At 42.9% G+C, this 17,506-nt stretch overlaps 2 protein-coding genes across 5 annotated transcripts; one reads left to right on the top strand and one right to left on the bottom strand.

The window, feature by feature from the left end:
* Positions 1–135: 135 nt before the first annotated feature.
* cops4 (COP9 constitutive photomorphogenic homolog subunit 4 (Arabidopsis)) lies at positions 136–6,112 on the bottom strand. Of its 2 annotated transcripts, XM_083669933.1 has the most exons (11): positions 6,014–6,112; positions 5,653–5,732; positions 5,356–5,507; positions 5,078–5,181; positions 4,783–4,936; positions 4,404–4,554; positions 4,039–4,209; positions 3,590–3,705; positions 2,906–2,950; positions 1,532–1,616; positions 136–1,033 (listed from the first exon to the last, which is right to left on the bottom strand). In XM_083669933.1, exons 1-11 carry the CDS (start codon positions 6,085–6,087, stop codon positions 900–902), a joined length of 1,266 nt encoding a protein of 421 aa, XP_083526059.1. In that variant the 5' UTR covers positions 6,088–6,112; the 3' UTR covers positions 136–899. The 2 variants fall into 2 exon arrangements, with proteins under 2 accessions (XP_083526059.1, XP_083526060.1); XM_083669934.1 differs by lacking the exon at positions 2,906–2,950.
* A 527-nt stretch (positions 6,113–6,639) lies between these two features.
* On the top strand, positions 6,640–15,625 carry lin54 (lin-54 DREAM MuvB core complex component). Of its 3 annotated transcripts, none has more exons than XM_083669406.1 (14): positions 6,640–6,780; positions 9,237–10,048; positions 10,822–10,933; positions 11,199–11,329; positions 11,498–11,644; positions 11,978–12,170; positions 12,336–12,409; positions 12,549–12,743; positions 12,902–12,993; positions 13,237–13,308; positions 13,482–13,584; positions 13,721–13,858; positions 14,192–14,394; positions 14,612–15,625. In XM_083669406.1, exons 2-14 carry the CDS (start codon positions 9,266–9,268, stop codon positions 14,811–14,813), a joined length of 2,445 nt encoding a protein of 814 aa, XP_083525532.1. In that variant the 5' UTR covers positions 6,640–6,780; positions 9,237–9,265; the 3' UTR covers positions 14,814–15,625. The 3 variants fall into 3 exon arrangements, with proteins under 3 accessions (XP_083525532.1, XP_083525533.1, XP_083525534.1); XM_083669407.1 differs by having other exon boundaries at positions 6,640–6,789; XM_083669408.1 differs by lacking the exon at positions 6,640–6,780 and having other exon boundaries at positions 9,175–10,048.
* Positions 15,626–17,506: the final 1,881 nt, after the last annotated feature.

Here is a 17,506-nt window from a genome sequence, read left to right as displayed (position 1 = left end):
TTGTGTATCTGTTACACATTTGTTGAACTACAAATAAAATACAGCAACATTTGGGGTCAAAGCCAGCAATCAAGATTTATTTTCACATTCCTGCGGAAAATTCGGAATAAATAAAGACATTCAAACTTTTTTCTCAACTTTCTCAATTTTATTCATCTCTTGGCAGAATATTCACTTGGGGTTTGACAAAATGTTTTAAAACAGAATGTAACGAGATAGTTGTACAAGAAGCAACAAATGAAGTTTTTTGGTAGGCTTTGCCTGTGTATCATTACAAATTATCTAACAAAAATCCTTGTTGTGGATCACCAATGCCTGAATACTCTGGTTTACATTGAATCAAAGCATAAATGAGATTCTAACCAATGGCATCTGGATGAGTGTATAGATTCAAGTATCCATGAATCAATCACATAACGATCAATGGTAAACTCCAAGCATAGAGATACAGTAGCTCTTTTTTGAGTAACATGCCACCAGACCCTGGATGTGAACATATCTCACACCTGAGGGGGCGAGATACTAGTGCGTTCACAACTACTAAAGCCAAAGGGTCATAGGCGAGTGGGGGGGGGGGGGGGGGGGGGGGGCAGTAATGAAGGAGTGATAGTAGTTCCACATTCCAGGTCCTTTTGAACAGAGGGTAGCAAACTAAAACAAAACCTCACCAGCGCACTCAAAAGTCACTACATCCAAAGAGAGAGAGAAGGCGATGACATTTTTCCTCCTTGGTGCTTCCTTTGCCTATGACCATAACATGAATAGGGTGAGAGGTGGTGGGAGTGTTGGGGGTTCGATAGCTGGGGTGCTAGACGAGGATGTTGACATAGATGGGGGTGAAAGGAAGGAGCAGTTTGGGGGTAGGGAGAGGGGGGATTTAGAGGATGTTCCGAGGGCATTTATTGTGTCATCTGGGCCTCCATTGCCTGTGCTGTCCACTCAGGAGCAGCCTGGGTGATCTTTTCTAGGAGGTTGTTGACCTGGAAACACAGAGACTGGATCTGCTTGTCCCAGGTGGGAAGAGGCTCGCGTGCTGAGAGAGGAGAACATGAAAAAGAGAGGGAATTAAGGTTGAATCCCAATAGTCCTCTATTCCTCATATCCTCTTTTCTCACTTCCTTCTAAAAAGCATTGGAGGAAAATATCTAAGTGAAGGAAACTTAGACCATCTCCCAGAATGCATTTTGAGAAAGAAGCAAGGAAGGAGGATACAGGGAATAGAGGACAGGCTATAGGGACACAATCAATATCTCTAATTCGGAGAAATGTCTACACCAGTCAACAACTTGAATTTTGAAACTTGGACACTTAACTATTTTGATTTGAACAGCATTTTCTAAATACCATTACAATTGCAATTACAGTGTGCTCGACAGAAACCAAGATCAACATCCCCAAAAGAGCAAGCCTAGTTTGACAGTCACAAGAGAAAAAAACTCCCCTGGAAAGGAGACGAACAACCAAACCATCGAAGGGGAGCCAAGTCAACCCATCCTCCTCTGACTGGCTGGGCATGGGAAATGCTACTCACTCTCAAAGTGGACGATGCCGTCTATCTGGTCTATAAAGCCATTCATGCGTCCCTCTGTGATCATCTGGGAGGCGATCTTCTCGGCCTGTGGACAAAGAGAGACAGAGACAGAGAGTTCACTGGTATCTCCATGCGCACGCAGGTAACAAACATGACAGCAAGTTACAATCAAAGATGTTCAAAGTCGAACCCATTCCAGGCCAATACAAGGATGAAGTGTTAGATGTTAGTCTGTGTGTGTAGTTGTTATAACACTATATATATATATATCATAACCACAATACAGTAACCATGTAGGCTAAAGGGTTGACTTATTTTTGAATTTACAATGCTTTTGGTCTCACCCAGCCAAATGGATAAATATAGTCTAGCATCTCACTCCCGTTATAATTTAGGCTACCAATTCAGTCCCACTTCACCTGCACAGCACTGTAAGGTAATGCCCATACCCACAAAACATGCTGATCTCATTCTTTCAATGAGATATCTCTCTTTGGCTTATTGTGCTTATTTGGATGTTGGATTCTGTTAGCACACCAATGAATGATTGACAAAACCTAGAATCATTTCAATTCAATGCAGCTGAAAAAGCTAAAAGGAAGATGTAAAATGAACTCATACAGTGAGATATAAAATACTCTAGTAAAAAAAAAGAAGATATATATAATAAATGTATAGCAAACTACATTTCATGTCAAATACTTAACTTGATTTTGTAAGAAGACGACCTACAATACACATGCTAACTGGTGAAAGATAAGAGAAACTATCCCTTAAAAATATTAATTTGGATTGATACATAGCTGCCACAACACTTCGTCTGAACCCAAATAGGCATGGTGAGGCCTTCCTAAATAAGCCTATATCTTTGGTCATAACATCATTACACCTAATGATCTTGACTTTACTGTAATACGTGTACTGTATGACTTAGATAACATCATTTACTACTTACCAGAGAGGCATCAGTTACTCTTAAAACATGTGTAAATGTAAAAAAAAAAAAGTAAAAACATTCAATGGCCTCTTTCTTACCAAAGTACATCTGATCATTGTTATCAAAACTACCCAGTTCCATATGGGTTTCGTGTATCCTACCCTACTACATGAAGACCTTCACTAAACATGACAGAAAACAAGTCTTTAGAATGACAATGATCCAACACTGATCAATGTAATACATTCAATCTTTCCCAAAATTCATGTTTGCATTGATGAACATCAAGAAGGCTATTATAAGGGGAGTGCACATTCAGGTTCTAATTCCCTTTGTCTTGAACAGAAAAAGACAGCACAATGCTTTCACTGAATTTTTAGTTCTGCATTTCGGTGTCACACCTTATTTATTAGTAAAGTAGTGATTATGTTCCCTACCAGGTTGCATCTGTAACCAGGAACCTCACCATCGGGACAATCGCCCTGCACAACAACATATATGTTCAAAATACAAGCCATCTAATGTTGCTGCTTCTTTCAAACTGACAACTTTCATAGCAACAAAACCCTCAATATATTCTCAGCTACATTCTGTATTACTGGGATCCCCACATGAAAAATATATAACTACAGTCATTGGAAGCCCAACACTTTGAGAAGGAAGTCCTGTAAATGACTGGGATATGGAATTTTTTCCAACTTCAGCTTCTCATACTTTGCGGTTTCGGTTAAATGCCCTCAAATGCAACTTTCAACATAGACGTTGTCCTAATGATAAACTAAATCACATCCCTAACTTTCCCTAAGAAGTGGATTTCCTCCATCATATACTAAACGTCTTGGGGTATTAAATAAGGCAGGTCTACACAAATTGTTATCCGCAGATATGTTTAAAAAGGGGCCTGTTATATAAATTTAAATTGGCATGACAAATATCCTAATGATATCCATTAATTAAACAATCAATACAATTGACATATGTTACACTCGTTTATTTTTACAAAGACATTTGTCATAGAATGTTTAACAAAATATCCTTGCTAAAAAGCAAGCTTTAAGTCTGAGAAAGTGCTGTTAGGATGAAACACATTTCATAATATGTATGATGAAAATACATCTTACCTTTGCAGGAGGAATCTCCAAAAGCGCCCCTAGCTCTTCAAAAGTGATGTTGTTGTAGAGTTTACTAGCAGACAGCAGGTTGTGCTCAATAACCGCTCTGTCCAAGATGCTGGAGCCTAGAATAGATACTCTGTTACTTACTCACAACTGTCTTCTGAGGTTGTTCACCAAGATTAAGAATTCAAACTCTTAATTTTAGACAGAAAAGTCAGTAGTGCCTGTCAAAGAAAGTGTTACCCAAACCAAAGTCAGCAAACTGCATAAGATTTAGAAATGGCAATGGCTGTCATGTTGAATCCAATGATCATTCCAGATTACACTATTCCACTGAGAACGCAGATTAGAATGATACAGTATTGTCATGAAACTATGGTGCCAACATGGAAGGTCAATCTATACATCTATGGATCTGACCGAATTTTCCCTTTTGAAGTGAAGTGGTGACTGACCATCTGCAGTGGTGGCTTTCTGATGGGGCATCAACATGGCAGCAAACTCCTGCAGCTGGTTCCCCCTGATGATGCGGTCCAGGTACATCTTCTCCAGAATGCCGTAGGCAGCCAGCTGCTGACAGCGCTCATCTTTAAACAGTGTGGCCAACATACGGGAACGCTGCTGGCCTGGAGAAAGAGGGATGAGAAGATATGCTGTTGATAGCTTGCAGTACATTGATCTATCCTGGATCCAGAAAAGACATTCTGCCACATAATGTAATAAGAAGGAAGTATAATAAAAGGTGTTCTGCATCAAACACACTGGTGAAGGCTTTCATGTGAAACAGTTATCAGACAGGCATAATACTGTGCAACTTTACCTGCTGAGGCCAGTATGGTGCAGTGGAGAGCATGCTTCAGGGCTTCTAGACGCTCAGTCTCGTGGACAATGGATTTGTAAGAAAGCTCGTTGTACCTTTGAGCCGCCTCAATGAACTTCCTCCTGTAGTCTAGGACTCTGGCATAGCACACCTGGGGAGGAACAAAACACTCCTTAACACAAGGTGTTCATTTTGGTGTGGCAGGGGTGCATTACTACTGACAATGAGGGTTGCAGTGTCTCACACTGGTTTGATTGAGGCCAAGTTGAATAGATCTAATGTTCATACAAGAAAACTCTATTTGAATACATCAAGTCTCTGTAATAAACCTCCACAAGAGTGACAACAATATGAACGGTACAAGGTGGTTGTTGTGTACCTTGTAGTGTATCTGTAGCTGTTCATTGGTGGACTCGTTCTGGAGCAGAGAAGCTCTGTTGATGTAGGCCTCTGCCTGCACCGGGTCATCATCCTCCAGGTACAGACGGGCAATTTTCAGGTACGTGTCCAATTTATAGTCAACATTGTACTGCCTACCAAGAGAAATGAAAAGGTCTGAAATACATGGACCTATCATTCTTATTAGTTCAACACTAAAATGCAACAAACTGGATTGCAATGAATAATAATGTGTTAGCTTGTATGCCTGAAAGACCCTTAGAACAATTGCTTACTTTTGTCCTGTTTCCAGGGGAATACCGACTAAAACCTGTGCAGCATTTCTCCAGTCCTCCTCCTTCTCATAAATGGTTGCTAAATGCTGTCTGATTGAGGCAACCTGAGATTAACAATGGGATTAGACAAATGCAAAAAAGTCTGATTACAAAGGAATACCAGTTGATGGACTTTAATTGCAAGTTAATGTACATGTTGTTTCAACCTCAACATAAATGCCCATCTATTTCAACTCTAGACAAAGCAATCATTATGCAAGCAATTCTTATGCACTCACTTGTTCTTCAAATGAGATAACCCTAGGCTGAATCTTCTCTAAGGTAAAGTGGTAGACTGCTTTGGCTGTGCTGTCAGGCAGGTTCGGGAGGTGCGTGCAGAAGTCAGTGAGCAGTTGTCTCGAGATCACTAAACTGACATTCTCATTGACCACTGAAAGAGAGGAGATATCACAGTGAAAAGACGTACAGAAATGTATGTCAACATCAACAAAGACCGTAAAGAATGGAAGATGGGTCAAAAATTGGCGATCAGATGATATATCAACCTTTCAATAATTCGAAGAAATAACACTTACTAGCTTCAACAAATGCCTTTAATGATTCCAGTTGTTCTGCATCTGTGAATTGAATGGCCTTCTCCAATATTTGCCGATATCTACATCGATATAAAAATGTGTTAAATTGTTTCAGAACATGAGTACGGACAGCTACACAATCCACACTACACATTAGATCTATATTGAAGACAGGCCAGCTAACGTAACTAACTCAGTTATGTTTAGCTCGATGCTAATATCAAATAGCTAGCTTGCTAGCATGTTGTAGTTACGCTGCTCATTTGAGCCATTTATAATTCAATAGGAAAGGGACACTCAGCGCTAACGCAACGCATATCTATACACATATATATTGTCATCAATTTCGTAAAATACATACTTTCCAGCGAGATCTTTATGGGATCCGCTTGAATTCATCAGCTGAGCAAGCTCCTGTCTCACTCCAGTCGCCATCTTCCCCGACGAAGTGTCAACTGTCAACGAGACTTTTCAGCCGACAAGAGGGTACACTCCCTGGGAATGCAACGCCTTGCTAGGTCCTCCAAGGCTGGCATCTCTTTAAATTGTAGCTATGTGACCACTTGGCACAACCAGCGAGAGTACGTTTTACCCTATTTGGCACACATCTAACGTTATATTATATGCAAATTTAAAAAAACGTTATGGTTATCAAGGATACATAATAAGAGAGAAACAGATCTGGGTATTATCCTGGTAACATGTTCCACTCATCAGTGTTTTAGAGTCTGTTTATTATCCCACACTAACATTATTCCGTTTTACTTAATCGCGAACTAAAATAAAGTGTTAGGGTTTGTGCTTTGTGTGCACGTTCAAAGTAGCACGCTGGCTTGTTGATTTTGCAGAAAGTTGCTCATTCTCTGCCTTGCTGATCTAGTCGCTGTAGATCTAGCACGCGCTGCTGGCGAGGACGGAAGTACTCCGTTGCCCCGTGTGGTTTCCAAGGAAGAAGGACTTCACAATATTATGGGGTGTAGGGTGAAATGGCGCTCGGCGCGGTATTTTGAACAATCGGCTATGTTTGTATGTGTTATATCGGGATGTTGCACCACCGTCACGGAGCTGTGAAGGAGTGTTTGGATTAAGAAGTTGAAGAACACAAAAAGCGCTGCAACGTGGGAAAACGTAAGGCATGTAAGAATGTTCGCTGTATGACAGCCGCAGGATAATGTTAGCCAAATTGCTAATGTAGTGACCCGGCTAGTAGGAGTGTTAGCTAGCTAGCACCAGCAAGCCAACAGCTGATGATGTACAGTTAGCGGACAGCAGTTGTGTCGAAGCCGGAGACCTCTTGGCGACAGCAAGTTTTATAACCTTATACAAATTGCCACTAGTACAGGCTCTACTCACCCCTGAGTAAGACAGATTTAAGTGTTAGTTAAACCATTTGATTGAATCTAGATGGCTGTTTCAGTCAATGTTACATATGGATTGCATGCATCATTTGTGTTGTTGTAACCTACAACTATTATCTATTTGTGATTGGAATGATAACCTAACGACTTCATTTGCAGATGCGTGAAACCATCTCGTCAGCAATCTCTTGCTTGTAATACCAAGCCTTGTTTATATAAAGGATTCTTCAATTCTATATAAGGGGGTGGATAGTTATACTCCTGACACTGCAGTGAATCCTCCTAGCCAACATTATGGATTGCTGAAAAAAAACAAAAAAACACCGTCCTTTTCTGTGCGTCACTAGTCTGCTTTGTGAAGAAGCTTGGGCTCAAAACAAATGGCCTTGGGGGCTCGCAAAAGACTGTCAATTGCTGTCAGATGCTGGTTCCTCTCATTGTTTCCTCCTTACCATTGCTTTTTTTGCCACTGCAGCTCAAGGAGGCATGCTCGATGTTAAGAATTAAAGGGACAAATGAACTATTAACATTATAAGTAATTTAATATCACATGAGATGGCAAGTAACTGTTTTCTTCAGAACGTCATATGGATGGCTAGTGACTTATGCCAAGATGTCAACGACATGTATTGCTTTAAGTAGTATTGTTACATTACATGGAACATGAAATAACGTTGTGTTCTGAGAATCAGACGAAGGCTGGCTCCAATACTCAAAAGCATCCTATGCCAATGAAGCCTACGTTTGTTGCATGACTACAAACGCTGCGTATTATTGCATATTGTAGTCAGCTAAGTTGTGCCTCCCTCCATTCGTTTATGGGTAAACAAGCTCATGGGCGTTGATCTCAGTCTTTTTCCTCCCTGTCTCATCTCTTTAGTTGATCTGATGACGAGGTGAAAATGGCGGATCTTTCGAAATCCAACCCCGGCCTGAAATAGAAACGTACGGAGCTAGCTTGTCGTTTTCTCGGTGCTGCTGGCACCGATTCATGGTTTTGACAGACTGCTCGATAGTTAGAAAAACAGTAATTCCGCCCTGACTATATCCCTTTGAAAATTGGAGACATGCAAATCGATCCCACCGCAGTTAATCAACTTATAGCGTGCTAGCTGTCTTATTTGTCGTACATGAGAGGTAGGACGACAAAGATTGTTTTTTTTTCTGGGATGTTAAAAGCGGCCTAGCCAAGCTAACTACTAGCTACCTTATGTCATGAACTTGCGTGTATCGATGGATTTTGTTACCGGGCGTTTTCAGCTGGGTAGCAAGTTGTGATACAATCGGAGTCGGCTAAAGATAAACCTTGTTATTGTTTGCTCAATAGCTAACTAGCTAGTTTTAGCTAGCAGGTTCAGCGTGAGTTTAGCTTGCTTACTATCAAATAGCCGACTTTAGCAACCTACTACTGGCAATGCAGATCTGGATATGAGTACATTCTAACATTGTCAAATCAGATTTTATTTTTCTGCGTGGTCAAACTTTTTCCCATTTCATATGACTTTGTCGTCGGCATTTTAAAGACGGATGAAACGTTTTAGGGATTGGCTTTAATCATAGCAGATGTAGCTATGCATCGAATAGACGGGCAGTAGCTACTCACATTCAGTGTTATTAAGCCATGGACAGTGACCATGACATCATTTTGATGTGCAAGTTGAACCCTGAATGTAGTGTGTGTGCAACATCCATCCCACACCCTCTCAATAGCTCATTAAACAATTAAAACAATTACACTTGTAGAAATTGATACCTAAAACTGCATTTCCACCCTGAATATGAAATAAAAACATGAATATGACTTTCAGACTACATGCATATGATGTGTTAAATATGGATCAAGTTGCCAAGTTTGATTTTATTTTGCAACCCCTCACTCAATTTATTGTGAAGTCTTTGGAACAAGACCAGACGGACTGATATTTTGAAGGCCTGGGGTGGAGGAGACAGACAGTTAACATTCAAAGAGAACATTAACAAGAAAAAGTTATGTCATGTTGGTTATACTTTTGGTGATTGTGTTGTGCATTGTATTATTTCTTTTTGTCATGTTATTTGTATGATGTTGAAACAATCAAGTGCATTTTTAATTTTTTTAGAATTGACACAAACTCTGGTGCATACCATTGTCATTCAGAGTTAGTGACTGAAAGTCGATATTTCTGAAATGGCAAATTCACATTTGTATGCCATTTGACTCTGATATTCCTCTTCTTTTCCCTACAGTGACTCAGAGCTGAGACTGAATTGCAAGCATGGACGTGGTGTCGCCAGAGCTCAACAGTCTCCTTCCTGATGAGATCATGGACACAGAGGCCATAGTGATGGAGGACGACCCCCCCTCCCATTCACTCACAGCCCCTGTCCAATCAGAGCCCAGCGAGGACGTACCTGTCCCTATGGAGACCGATGTGCCCAATGTTCCTGAAATTGTGAGCCTCTGCTCAGCCCCTCAGCGGACTCAGGCTCTGACCACCTCCACCACCACCACAGACTCTCCCCTCTGTAGTATCAGCTCTGGGAACCAGCTTCTCCTTACCCCTTCCACTCTGTCTTCATCCCCCCTCACACTCAGACCAGCCACTGCCTCTCCCATCACCACCCCCCAAACCACTGGCAGCCCAGCCGGGGTTAGTGTCACCACAGGGGGTCTACAGAAGCTCTCAGCCCCCTTTACCATCCCCGGTAAAGGGGATGGTAAAGGGATCCACCAGATCATCCTTAACAAGGTGGCCTCATCTCAGGCTACTGCTGACACCATCAAGTCTCCAGTCACCACCACTCAAGTTATCAAGCAGGATGGGCAAAAACTCTTAGTCACAGCCATAGGGAAGTCAGGGCAGCCCATAGTGCTGCAGCTGCCCCACACTGGCAGCAGGCCGGGCACAGGGCAGGGAGATACCAAAGGTCTGCCACAGCAGTATAAGGTGGTGACCATTGGGGGACGGACTGATCTGAAGCCTGTGATGGGGCTACAGGCGGTGAGCACTGCCAGCCAGGTTTCCACACTGCAGGCCCAGCAGCTGAAGAATGTACAGGTGAAAGCTGTTTACCTGTTTTAGAGAGACATTGTGCCTCTGTGCACTGTCACATGATAAAATAACTGTTTATTGGGCAGTATTAGACCCTTATCACACAGTAGGCTTACCTTCAGAGTTTTACTCCTATAGGCCAACCTTAAGTTTCTCTCAGTAGTTTGTGTACATACATAATTCATATTTAGCTATTATGGTCTTGCTAGCTATTTGGACCTGGACCTTGTGTTGAACTGTTTTTTTAGCCACCAATGTTTTTTGACACATTTTACTACCATGGCACATGAGCTTTCCTTTCCAGCTGCTTTGTAATGAGCATGTGTTGTCAGGGACAGCCGTATAAGGCAAGACATGTTTGCCCAACATGTTAACCCAACCCCCCCAGACACTTTTAAGCCATATATCAAGTCATAGGTTATGATCTGTATTTCAAATGCAGCTGCACCATGCTTTATATATTTAAATTAGTTAAAACAGGTTATATTTGAAAATTGTTTATTGTCATTTACAGACACTTTGACCAATATCCACACACACACATGTTGAAATTAATAGGCCTAAGCCTTAATACAATCAACTCTCTATTTGGCAACAAATATACTGTAGATGTTGTAATGTAGGACTATACAAAGGGTCTCTCATCAGGCAATATTTTCAGATCCACTTCCACATTAGATTATTTCAGGAATCATTCTCATCATGTTTTACGACATGCAATGCAACAGGTGGTGTTTTTCTTGTCTTAATGCTGCCTAATAAAACCTACTCTTCCACAGATTGCTAAGAAAACTCAAGTCTCCTCAGCAGGACCAATCAAGTTTATTATCACAAAAACTGTTAACAGCAAAGGTCTGACGGCTTCAACATCAGTATCCCCTGTTATTGCAGGTAAGTCCTTTCACATCTTTTCCATATTGATCCTCCCACCCTCTTTCTATTTCATAAAGGGCTTGGTTAGTGCCACACCCTTGGACAGCTGTGTAATCATTGAAACATAGAATGTCTCCTTTTCTTAAAATTGTTGAGGGAGCGGCATAAATATTCTCCCATCATGTTGCAACAAATCACATTTGCTTTCCTTGCTCATTTGATATACCAGTTAATGTTTTGCCACTCCCTGATATGACAACATTGTTGTGGTTGTGTGCCCCAGGGAGGGTCCTGTCCCAGAGCAGCCCAGGGACACCCCCAAGGACCATCACCATCTCTGAGCCTCTCAACACCAGCGCACAGAGCCTCTCCAGCAACAAGATCGCCATCTCGCCCCTCAAGTCTCCCAGCAAGGTCAGCCCTTTTCAGGCTCTCTTTCTACTGTTTTCTACCCAGGCTTAAGGCCCTGCACTCGGGCTACTGTACAAAAGTCATGATTATTTGTGTGACTTAGATGAAACATACTTTTTGAGAATTAAAATAACTCACTGCAGTTTCTATAATGGGTTCTCTCTCTTACAGCTGACGGTGGTGTCTGTGGCCTCTCAGGCCCCCAGCTCGCCTCAGAAGTCAGTGTCTCTGCCTCTCAACATGGGCCAGATCATCACTGTGCAGCAGTCCACAGCCACCTCCCCTGCCAAGGTGGTCTCCAGCCAGTCCTCAGCACACGTAAGCAACCCCTCAGAGTGATACCTCAGCCAGGTGATCACTGGAGATCAGCAGCATACGATCAGCTTCCATATTGTGAATGCCAATAGTTTAGCCACTGCACGCTTAGAGATTCAGACCTGTGCATGTGGTTGTAATGTTATCCTTTGGAACAGTTCAGATACAACGGCTGAGACAAGACCGAGCGGGTTTTTATTTTTATTTTACAGTTTTAGAATGCAGTTTTATTGATCTGAACTACCCAGTTTCAGAAGGTCTGGTGTTGACATCTCCAAGATTGTGCAGATGTTTTCGTTTTATTTTTAATTAATTTAGTTTTCTCTTCCCTGTCAGACCATGAAGCCAGTGCAGACGGTATCGGTGGGAGCCCCCCAGTTTAAGACCATCTTCCCCCTGGCCACCCAGTCTAACGTGCAGCAGATCCAGGTTCCAGGCAGCAGGTTCCACTATGTACGCTTGGTGACTGCCACCACGGGCAGCAGCACGGGACATGCAGGCAGTCCTGGCATTAACTCCATCCAGTCAGGTCAGACGTGCACACATCCTCTTTCTTTCAGATCTATCTCGCTCAGTGGCAGCCACAATGTCTGTCCTTCATATTAAATCTGGGAACAACAAAGGGGCAGGAGTAAGGAGCAGAAATGCAACGAGGCCTATTACTAATAATGTGAATAATTTGACTCTCCCATAGCTAAGACCATGGTAGTCAACACAGCAGCAATGAGGATGTCTGTCCCCATTGTCCCAGCACAGACCATGAAGCAGGTGACTCTCTCTCTCTCACACACACACACACACACACACACACACACACACACACACACAAAAACTGGAACAGGAACAACACGCTATAAAACGCACCATGAATAACGTTTGAGTTGAACTAAAGAGTGTTCTCCCCCAGGTGGTGCCCAAGCCTCTGACATCAGCAGCTCAGGTGGTCACCACCCAGACCCAGCAGCGTCTGATCATGCCCGCCACGCCCCTTCCACAGATCCAGCCCAACCTCACCAACCTGCCCCCGGGCACCGTACTGGCACCAGCCCCCGGGGCTGGAAACATGGGCTACGCCGTGCTGCCAGCACAATACGTCACACAGGTCAGTGGCTCTACATGGAGCATAAGAGTCCTCAGTTATAGAAATAGAAAACTTTATCCTGCTCAAAATTAGTGAGACTTTTCAGGATGTTGTCTGACATGTGCCTGTGGTTTTTGGCTATACCTACTGTACCTAGACTGTCTCTCTGTCTCTTGTAGCTCCAGCAGTCAGCGTTTGTGACTCTGGCCAGCAGCTCCGGTTTCTCCAACCCCACCAGCATCCAGACCCAGGCCAGACTGCCTCTCAATGGGTAAGGACAGTATAACACACAGGCAGAGAAATCAGGACAGTTCTCTCTACTTGTAGAAATAACCGACAGTTTTTAGGATTTTGCTAATGAATGAAACGTCCCTATTGGGCGTAGACATCAGTGTTCATTTTACTTTGTCTTTCAGACAGTGCGCACACCTAAAGCAGCCTCCAGAGCAACTGACCAGTAACAGCAATTGAACCCAAGCTCTTTCTTTAAAGCATGTATTCTATTGTCTCACAGCTTATCCACATCAGATGCAGCTTCGAGGCCAAGGAAACCATGCAACTGCACAAAGTCACAGTGTCTCAAACTGTAAGTACAAATGTCTGTGTTGCAGGATTTATCAGAGCGCCTCTTGGAAATAAGATGGTGGAATTGACAGACATTGCAAATAGTTTTATTCAGCTTGAAGCTTGATTTCCATAACAGCATATAGTACACATCACTTTGATGACCCAATGTATTTTGTTCTGCTTCTTCCTCAGGTACTGTGACTGCTTTGCCAATGGAGAATTCTGTAATAACTGTAACTGCACAAACTGCTTCAACAACCTGGAACACGAAACAGAACGACAGAAAGCCATCAAGGTGAAGATCTGAAACCTTTAGACAAATAACTTAATAATAATTAGTGCCACAAGTCCACTCATCACACTTTGTTGTAAATTGAATTGATCTACTGTTAAAATATGTTTTTAAATCACAAGTTGGTGTGTTTTCACAGACGTGTCTGGACCGGAACCCAGAGGCATTCAAGCCGAAGATTGGGAAAGGCAAACAGGGAGAGTCGGACCGCCGGCACAGTAAAGGCTGTAACTGCAAACGATCAGGCTGCCTGAAGAACTACTGCGAGTGCTATGAGGTGGGTCTTCCTTTCATTCTCTTTCCCTCCTCTTACCACCAGGGGAGGCTGGGATGGGCTCTGATTTCTACCTCCACTAGCCTCCCCTGTTTGGTGCCCTATCTAACCATCTCTGTGTGGACTGGAGACCTTTTATTCTATTCTATACTAGTCTTTCCATCTCCTTCCCTTCACCTGCTCTGAAAGAATTGAACAGGTAAAAGCCAACCCAACACAGGGCTTCCTTTGTCTTTCTCCTGGGGCCACTAAAGGAGTAGACACAAGGAACGGAAGTCACTTTTTTTAGATTTTGAGATGCAGCCATGGTACGTTTTCCCCTGCCCTCTCTCTCAGGCCAAGATCATGTGCTCGTCCATCTGTAAGTGTGTGGGCTGTAAGAACTTTGAGGAGAGCCCAGAGAGGAAGACTTTGATGCACCTGGCGGATGCAGCGGAGGTCAGGGTACAGCAGCAGACGGCAGCCAAGACCAAGCTCTCCTCGCAGATCTCAGACCTGCTCACACGGACCACTCCTGCCATCACCAGCGAAGGGGGGAGGTAAGATTCACCTCTCTCATCCTTTCAGACATAACCTGAGAAGTGATCATCAATTCATAGTCAAGTAGTTTTGACATCAGTCTAGACATAGGAGAACAATGATACCATGATGTACAGATGTAGTTGCCAAAGGAAACCGGGGATATGTGTGTGACCTGTGTATTTGTATTGGTGCAAGGTTAGATATTTGTCTCCTATCCTTTCCTCCCCTGTCCAGGCTACCTTACACGTTCGTGACTAAGGAGGTGGCGGAGGCGACATGTGAGTGTCTGCTGGAGCAGGCGGAGCAGGCTGAGCTGAACCAGCAGCCCCAGGCCCAGGCAGAGAGGATGATCCTGGAAGAGTTTGGACGCTGCCTCATGAGGATCATCAGCTCTGCAGGCAAAGCCAAGACAGACTGTCCCTCCATCAACTGCTAGGCCAGGTCTCTTGGCTCTCTCTCTTACCCACCATCAGAGAGCCAGCACTGGGATGGGAGGGGAGGATGTCCCTGTTGCTCTCTCCAGCCCTAAGTAGTGGGATGACAAAGGCGGACTGCCTCATCAACTGTTAGGCCTCTCTCTCTCTCTCTCTCTCTCTCTCTCTCTCTCTCTCTCTCATCCAGCCTCAGAGCAAAACAATAGGCAGGGAGTGGACTGTTGCATTAACTCCTGGCCTAGCCTGGCTGCTCCGACAGTATTGCGAGAAGCTAACAGCCCTCTGCTTAGCTCACATGGCAAGCATTGGGAGGACAAAGGGACATAGCCAAACCCTCCCAAACTAAACCACATTACTTCCACATCCTCACTGAACTGCTATGGAGCTGGTGTTGAGATCTGCCTCTGATAGTGGTGGACAGAGCTGGGGCTGGACAGAGGGGTCGAACCTCTGACCTCATGGCCTCAGCCTTTCTATCCTGGTGAAGTGTGAATTTACTCCTAGGCACTGATCTAAGGGCAGTTTTACATTTCCCCCTCTGATGGTTTAGGTCAGGATTTGGGGAAGTGTAAGCTGGTCCTAGGTCAGTGCACAGGGGCAATGTCTTCTACCTGGAGCATCTGTTAGACCACCCAGAGTATGCTGGGATAGAGTGTTAACAAGCACCTCCGTTCCCATGACTATCGTCGCCAGGGCAAGAGGGACTGTGTCAGAGACTTATCAGAGGAAGGGTTGTGAGGAAGAACAGACAAGAGGGACCAGGGTCTGGGTTTTAACCTCATTCTGGTGTCTTTGCACCCTCCTGAAGCTGGGATTGCAGTTTGTTTGTTGTTGTGGTGGGGGGGTGGGGGGTGTTTTAGAATGACCATGTACACTTTTTGAAATAGGTATTTTTACAGTTTCTTTCTACTTCTTATCACCTTGTTTTTCTTTTGCTCTACATCCCATCATGGTTTTGTTTGTGTATCTCTGTGTCATATGATATTAGGCTAATGTGTTTTAATAATTTCTGATGATTCTGATTGCAGAGGAGGAAAGAAAAGTCACACTGCATATTCTTCAGGTAGCCCAAGTTCCGATCATGATTTCTCTCTACAGTAGCTAGCCTATACTGTAACCCTCAAGAAACGCTCACTTGGCAGACTATTTGTTATTTCAACCTTGCTTTCAACTTGTGCTCAGAGTTTAGCAAAACATTAACATTTCCACACGCAATTTTATCACAGATTTGAATACCATTTATATTTTAACGACTTAACAGTATATTGATTGAATTTGCCTGATATTTGGATGTCGCTATGGAAGTTGGGGTGACTGGGGTTTGTCATTAGGTTATCTTATGTCTGTCCTTCATGTTAAATTTATTTGGTGTATTTGGCACAATCTGGTTGGGTAAAGTCTCATGATATGATGTCCAGATTATTTGCACTCATGAACTCTAGTCCTATAGATTAACTTCCAAAGGTAGAAATTCGTCCACTTTTAGAATGTTTGTTGGGGAAATATTAATATTGATATCTAGGTGCCCTATTTTAATTTATTTGTATCAATTGTTATTGGATTTCATTGTTAACATCAGTTTTACCTTCATCATAGTTTTCGCCCTAACCAGAAGAAAAAAAAAGTGTTATTAAATTGTAAGTATTGACAAATTACCACAGATTATAATGTCCATAATTCAAGATCAAATTTATCATAGTAATTTAGCCCCATAGCTGCCAATACGAATGCCTGACACTTATTATATTAACGGTCGACACTAGAGCAAAGTTGGTTTGGGTTGAACTGTTTTTGTCTCTGTTTGCTACTACTCAGTCCCTGAATTCAAGAGCCTATCTTTTATCCACTAAATTGTGTGGTTTGTATGTTTCAAGATGCCCAGCAACTTCATCAATGTATGATATTGCAGTTAGGAAGTTATTGCCTCTTTCAAGAAGCATTAAGAATAACACACAGATGTTGCATCTGTCACAACAGCCAAGGCTGATAGTTTCACTGGATAATGAATATAGCCCTCATGTGTCTTCCTGAGCACTGAAACTATGTTATTTTAGCATTGCACAGTGCCTTTCATCTCCATTGAGCTGATGATTGGACTCGGGGAGCTTTGTGTATTACCACATGATCATGATTGGGCTTCGGTGTGATGTTCATTTGTTGTGACACACTGTATCTCAGCACATCTGACTGTGTGTGTGTGTGTCTTGACAGGTTTTGGGTAGTGTATAAATAAAGAAAGAGATATTTTTAAGACCCCTTTGGGCCATTTAGCCCACAAGGTTAATCCCCCTCGATGTTTGTGTTTGGGTGTTCTTTTGTTCTTTTTTAAAGTACTGTTGTCAGTGTAGTCGTTAGATTTCCCCCAGGATACTTTTGCCTTACGTTCCCACTGCTCAGGGCATTGAAAGACTTTCTGTTGTCAGTTTCCCCAGTGTCTTTGCATAGGCCACACACCTGTCACCATGACCTCAGTCAAAACTGAGTTCTATGATATTTAAAAATGCAGCGGCACATTCATTAATCAAAGGCAGTTCCTGTACAATAAGTTTAATTCATTTGATCAGCATGGAAGACACAGACCATGAACACCTCCAATTCTCATATTATTTGGACAGACACTATGCACTGTAAAATATTTTTTGTCTTAGCCCCTTCAAAGGCAACCAATTTAGAATTATTGTAACTTTCCTATAAG

This window comes from Argentina silus (assembly GCF_951799395.1).
Source record: "Argentina silus genome assembly, chromosome: 5".
Taxonomy (NCBI): Eukaryota; Metazoa; Chordata; class Actinopteri; order Argentiniformes; family Argentinidae; genus Argentina; species Argentina silus.
This window is presented reverse-complemented; position numbering and strand designations above follow the sequence as displayed.

Bases quoted from the DNA above. Each gene is read 5' to 3' on its own strand.
- lin54 (XM_083669406.1), top strand. From the start codon at position 9,266: ATGGACGTGGTGTCGCCAGAGCTCAACAGTCTCCTTCCTGATGAGATC. The intron at 10,049-10,821 runs GTGAAAGCTGTT...ACTCTTCCACAG, and splicing joins AGCAGCTGAAGAATGTACAG to ATTGCTAAGAAAACTCAAGT. The intron at 11,645-11,977 runs GTAAGCAACCCC...CTTCCCTGTCAG, and splicing joins CCAGCCAGTCCTCAGCACAC to ACCATGAAGCCAGTGCAGAC.
- cops4 (XM_083669933.1), bottom strand. From the start codon at position 6,087: ATGGCGACTGGAGTGAGACAGGAGCTTGCTCAGCTGATGAATTCAAGC. The intron at 5,182-5,355 runs GTGAGTGCATAA...TGTTAATCTCAG, and splicing joins TTATCTCATTTGAAGAACAA to GTTGCCTCAATCAGACAGCA. The intron at 1,617-2,905 runs GTAGGGAACATA...CTTTGTCCACAG, and splicing joins CTGGTTACAGATGCAACCTG to GCCGAGAAGATCGCCTCCCA.